The sequence below is a fragment of the Pundamilia nyererei genome, unplaced genomic scaffold, assembly GCF_000239375.1.
Source record: "Pundamilia nyererei isolate P.nyererei 1_Seehausen unplaced genomic scaffold, PunNye1.0 scaffold00144, whole genome shotgun sequence".
Lineage (NCBI taxonomy): Eukaryota > Metazoa > Chordata > Actinopteri > Cichliformes > Cichlidae > Pundamilia > Pundamilia nyererei.
In genome coordinates, this window is record NW_005187545.1 from 1,093,281 (window position 1) to 1,098,619 (window position 5,339).

At 44.6% G+C, this 5,339-nt stretch overlaps 1 protein-coding gene across 1 annotated transcript; it reads left to right on the top strand.

Annotated features, from left to right (window-relative positions):
- The first annotated feature begins 323 nt into the window (after nucleotides 1-323).
- On the top strand, nucleotides 324-5,333 carry paqr7b (progestin and adipoQ receptor family member VII, b). The gene is made up of 2 exons (XM_005744489.1): nucleotides 324-494; nucleotides 2,788-5,333. Exon 2 carries the CDS (start codon nucleotides 2,794-2,796, stop codon nucleotides 3,850-3,852), a length of 1,059 nt encoding a protein of 352 aa, XP_005744546.1. The 5' UTR covers nucleotides 324-494; nucleotides 2,788-2,793; the 3' UTR covers nucleotides 3,853-5,333.
- The last annotated feature ends 6 nt before the right edge of the window (nucleotides 5,334-5,339 follow it).

Genomic DNA, 5,339 nt, shown 5'->3' on the forward strand with positions numbered 1-5,339 from the left:
TAAACAAGAGGGGAAATGCAGCATTGCATTTGCATTTTGTGGTGCTGGAACAACGAAACGGTCATTAGACTGAGGAATAACTAAATATATTAAATTCTTCTTTTCTCTTATTAACATAAACTTCAAACTATTTTAGAACAGGTGTTAACACTTAGCTAACAGCGACTGGACGTTTAAAGCTCTTATATATACATATGACAGTGGAAGATTTTCTGTGGGGGAGTGGGCTCGTTTGCCGGCGTTAGCTATCATTGGTCGAATGGATTTGCAGAAGAAGCCTTGTGTTTGCTGATTGGCTAGAACATCAGTCCGTTCACCAAGCGATGTCCGCCCTCCCAGCGATTGAGCCGTGAGAGCCGCCAGGCGCCGCTCCCGTCACGTTTCTCCGCTGCATGTTCACCGCCGTCAGATAATGTTATCCATGATCTCCACGGCTCTAACTCGTCCATCCTCTCCTGTATCTTCGGCTCTGGATTGATTCTCCCGTCGAACAGGTATGTGTATTTATTTTGCCATTAGCCTCAATCTATGAATTATCTAGAACGTTCGTTGCATCAGTGGAAGGATGCGCCTCGAACGCAAAGCCCTGTCATTTTCTATCATCGTGCAGCGGCATTTCTCGGGCTCATTCAGCACTAATGCCTAACTGCAGAGTTATGTGGCGTCCACGGGGAATCGAAGCGAGACGATGGTCGGTGGAGAGGTACATGCAAATTCATCCCGGCCACTGGGTGTCAAGCAGACCGATGGTGATCAGGTGCAGGCTTGCTCGGGGGGAATTGGCTGCATCAAGACCCGTAAAGGCCCGCGTGTAATACCCACTAGCACTCTCTCTCTCTCTCTCTCTCTCTCTCTCTCTCTCTCTCACACACACACACACACTAGCGCGCTTTTTCAGTATTTTCGAGAATTTTTCTTTCATCCATAAATATTTCAACGTGCATCGCAATTGTTGGAAGCGGAGGGTGTGGACGTCGGATGGGGTTATGTTACGTAATCCCCCCCTCATTCATCACTCCACGCCATCCCTCCTGATCGCCGGCCCTTGTTCATCCCACACAGAATGATCTCTGCAACGCTGCTGCCTCCGCTCTCTGCCTTTCCTAGTCCCTTCTCCACATGTTAATCAAAAGAAGTATTGATGAATTAAATGACCTTTTTTTCACTATAAGGGTCCCTTACGCACACGTGACTCAGCATTCTGAGCGTAGTTTACGAAATCTGATTTAATTGGCCCAACAGAACACAAAGAATTTCTTTACAGGAAGATTTATAGAAACTTTGTATTTTCCCACATCGTGCTCCAAACTGAGCTTTATTTGAAAAGGAGGAGCTAAACTACTGTGTGGTAGTTTGGCTGCTTAGTAGGCACAGATCATGCCTACTACTAGCTAGTTATACTGTGATATCGGTGTCTTTTTGGATAACTGTGTAGCACACTGTAGGTAGATTACCGTCGTCAGTTTGCTTTACCCATTAGTACTTTCTATGTCAATAGCAACACTTTTTCAGCTGCAGGTCTTTTAGATCAAACCCCATTTTCAAACCCATCATGCATTTTTTAAGTTAGCCGAGTAGCAAACATTCACTGTGTGTCAAGTGCTGCACTTTTTGGGAAGCAACTTCTCCCCATTTTCAATCAGTGCAGAATTTATGAGCTGAGGTGAGAGCTTTATTGTACCCGAGGTCCCGTGGTGTGCATCCACCCTTCAAAGTGATGCATTATGGTGAGTGGAGCGTAGAGGCTTCAGGACACTTTCAGACACACAAATCAGCTTATTAAATTTTGGATAAGTTACCTTTGGTCCCAGCAGCTGGCTTCACCTCTCTGAGCCTGGTTCTGCCTGAGGTTTCTTCCTGTTAAAAGGGAGTTTTTACTTCCCACTGTCACCTAGTGCTTGCTCGAAGAGGCCGTTTGAGTGCTGGGGTTTTCTCTGTATTGCTTTAGAGTCTTAACCTTACAATATAAAGTACCTTGAGACATCTGCTTTTATTATAAATACAATTTAATTTAATTTCAGACGGGAAACACTTAAAGCTGCACCGAGCCATAATGTTTTGTTACCAACAGTGGATCAGAAAGGCTGTGGGGGAGCTTAAACTGTTTCTCTCTGCAGACAATAACAACTAGTTGGTCATCTTTATTGGAGCCGTTTAAACTACCGATTTATAGATCACTGCTGTTTATATCTAGACTCTTATCAACCCCACTTTTAGCCAGAGGAAGCCGTGTTATTTTTAGCAGAAAGCTTTTCAAGATAAAACCCACTGCACACCACCAGCAGGGCCTCTAACAGAAGAAACACAGTTGCATAATTAGCTGCCAAGAAGTCGGAAATGTTCTGACATTTGACATGTGACAGATGTAATATTAAGTCAAGTTGTCACATAGTTTCACTGCCCCCCGGTGGCCAACAAATTCATTAGATTAAATTAATTAATTTCGTTTATAATTTTTCATTTAATTTCATGTTGCATCTGATGGCTTTTACATTCAGTCAATCTGCTGATTGTTTTTAAATAATAAAAGCAGTGAACAATGAAAAAGATGTCAAGTCCTCCAGTGCCCACGGTGAACTGTGTGACGATTAAACCCCCCCACCCAAAATGACCTAAAATCATAACCTGTGCTGTTTTTGGGTGTCATTCTGCTCAGTGATCCAATGACCGCTGCTCAGATTTGCTTTGTGATATCAGTAGTATTGCAGTTTATAAATGTGTTCATACATGTTGACACAAGTGTGGCTCAAAGCCAGGTATTGACTAACCCTCCTCTTTGGTCTACAGTTCGCCATGGCAACGGTGGTGATGGAACAGATCGGTCGCCTGTTTATCAACGTGCAGCAGCTGCGGCAGATCCCTCAGCTGCTCGAGTCGGCCTTTCCAACCCTGCCTTGCACCGTAAAGCTGTCCGACGTTCCGTGGGTGTTCCGCGAGCGCCACATCCACACGGGGTACAGACAGCCGGACCTGAGCTGGCGGTACTACTTTCTCACCCTCTTCCAAAGGCACAACGAGACCCTCAACGTGTGGACCCATCTGCTGGCTGCCCTCATCATCTTGGTGAAGTGGCAGGAGATCTCGGAGACGGTGGACTTCTTGCGAGATCCTCACGCTCAGCCCCTCTTCATCGTGCTCCTGGCAGCTTTCACCTACCTCTCATTCAGTGCTCTCGCTCATCTCCTCTCTGCCAAGTCGGAGCTCTCCTACTACACCTTCTACTTCCTCGACTACGTGGGGGTTGCCGTTTACCAGTACGGGAGCGCTCTGGCACACTACTACTACGCTATAGAGAAAGAGTTGCACACTACTGTGCAAGGGATCTTTTTGCCCGCTGCGGCATTCCTGGCTTGGCTCACGTGCTTCGGCTGCTGCTATGGCAAATATGCCAGTCCCGAGCTGCCCAAGCTGGTCCTCAAGCTCTTTCAAGTGGTGCCCTCAGCCTTGGCTTACTGCTTAGACATCAGCCCCGTAGTCCATCGCATTTACAGGTGCTACCAGGAGGGCTGCTCCGACCCGATGGTGACGTACCACTTCTACCACGTGCTCTTTTTCTTAATCAGCGCCTATTTCTTCTGCTGCCCTCACCCAGAGAGCTTGTTCCCTGGGAAGTGTGACTTCATCGGGCAGGGCCACCAGATCTTTCACGTGTTTGTGGTGGTTTGCACCCTGGTGCAGATTGAAGCGCTGCGAACAGACTTCACAGTGCGCCGCCCCTTGTACGAGCGTCTTCACGGGGATCTCGCGCACGACGCCGTGGCGCTCTTCATCTTCACTGCCTGCTGCAGCGCCCTCACCGCGTTTTACGTGCGCCAGCGCGTGCGGGCCTCTCTCCACGAGAAGGAAGAGTGAGAGTTTAGACTATTTAAAAAAAACAAAACAAACAAGTCAAACAAAGTCTCATTTATTTTACTCTATAGTGACTGTTCTAAAATAACTTAAATGTTTTTGTCAAGGAAAGTTATCAGCTCGTGATAGTGACTTCTGATTATTTCTTCTCTGTGTTCTGCCAAACAACAGTGAACTAAATATTGACTGAGGCGGTGTTGTTGTGACTTAAAGGGGGGGAAAAGGGGGCTCCTGCAGCTCATCTGTAGCAATGCGGACCCTGCAACAAACCCTTACATCCTAACTTCTCTTTATTTATTTATCTTTTCTAGACGGTCTGAAGGAATGTTTTACTTTACGAAAGAAAAAAAGTCTTTGTGCACAGATTAGCAAAAAAATTGAGAGGCTAGTTTCTTCAGTTGCCTTCTTAATTGTATTTGGAAAAAATCTGACTGTCTTAATCAAATTGTAGCATTTGAATTTAGTATTTATAGTCCCTCAGACTAACTTTTAGCTCCTGTTAAGTTTTACACTGGTGCTTTTCTCAATGTCCTGATATTCTTTTGTGTTTCTTTGGGTTTTGGTTAGGTTTGGATATCAAAGCAGGGATTATTTTTCCATTTCCCAAGGCGCTAACACTAGGCCACGCTAATGTTTCAACACAGTCAACAAAGATGGAAACCCAATTTGAAAACCAAATATTTTGCCTCCTTATGAAAAGCAGACCCTTTTCCTTGGATGAAAAGGAGGCTGGCACTCTACACTGGTTAAAAGATGAGCGGAAGATTACTGATGTCTCCTTGTTGTTGTGACAATGTTAATCTTTCTCTATTTTCTTTAATTCAAAGGGCTGGAACTTCAGCTTTTGCCTTTTCACGTCCTGTGATGTCAGTGCTTTGCGTGAATCATTTTCATTGTTGGTCGATCAGATTCGAGTCGTGGAAAAAGGAAAAAGCTGCGTCTGACCTGCTTTTAGTATGTTTTTTTTTTTTTGTATGATGAATATGTATGTGCCTCTACGCATGTCTTTTGGTATATACCGTGGATAATAAGTGTGTGAATGTCTATGAAAGCTTAGCCTTGCACTTCTTTCTTACCCTGTAAATAGCTGTATTTCTCTTGAAATTTTCTTTGCATCCCATTTTCTCCCCACCTGATGGCATTCGGAGGTGAATGCACAATATTTTTCTGTGGAATACAGCACATTACTCTTTTGCTGCTTCCTTTCAGAGCGTGTTTTGTGTCCTCCTGCCCATCAGACTGTAATGGGTATGAATATTGTAATTTCATACTGCCTCACTCTGAAGAGTCCTCTGGTTTATCTCTTTGGTTAATGGCAGTTCTTATAAAAATATCTCACAAATATGGCTTCTGTGATAACGCCGCTTGGATTTTTATCTCACAAAATCTCAAATGCCAGAAATGATCTATATTAATGACTGCACTCCTTGTTCATGACAGTGCTGTAATGTGCCAATGAATCTGTTATTGCTTCAGGGATGGCTTTACTG

Bases quoted from the DNA above. Each gene is read 5' to 3' on its own strand.
- paqr7b (XM_005744489.1), top strand. From the start codon at position 2,794: ATGGCAACGGTGGTGATGGAACAGATCGGTCGCCTGTTTATCAACGTG.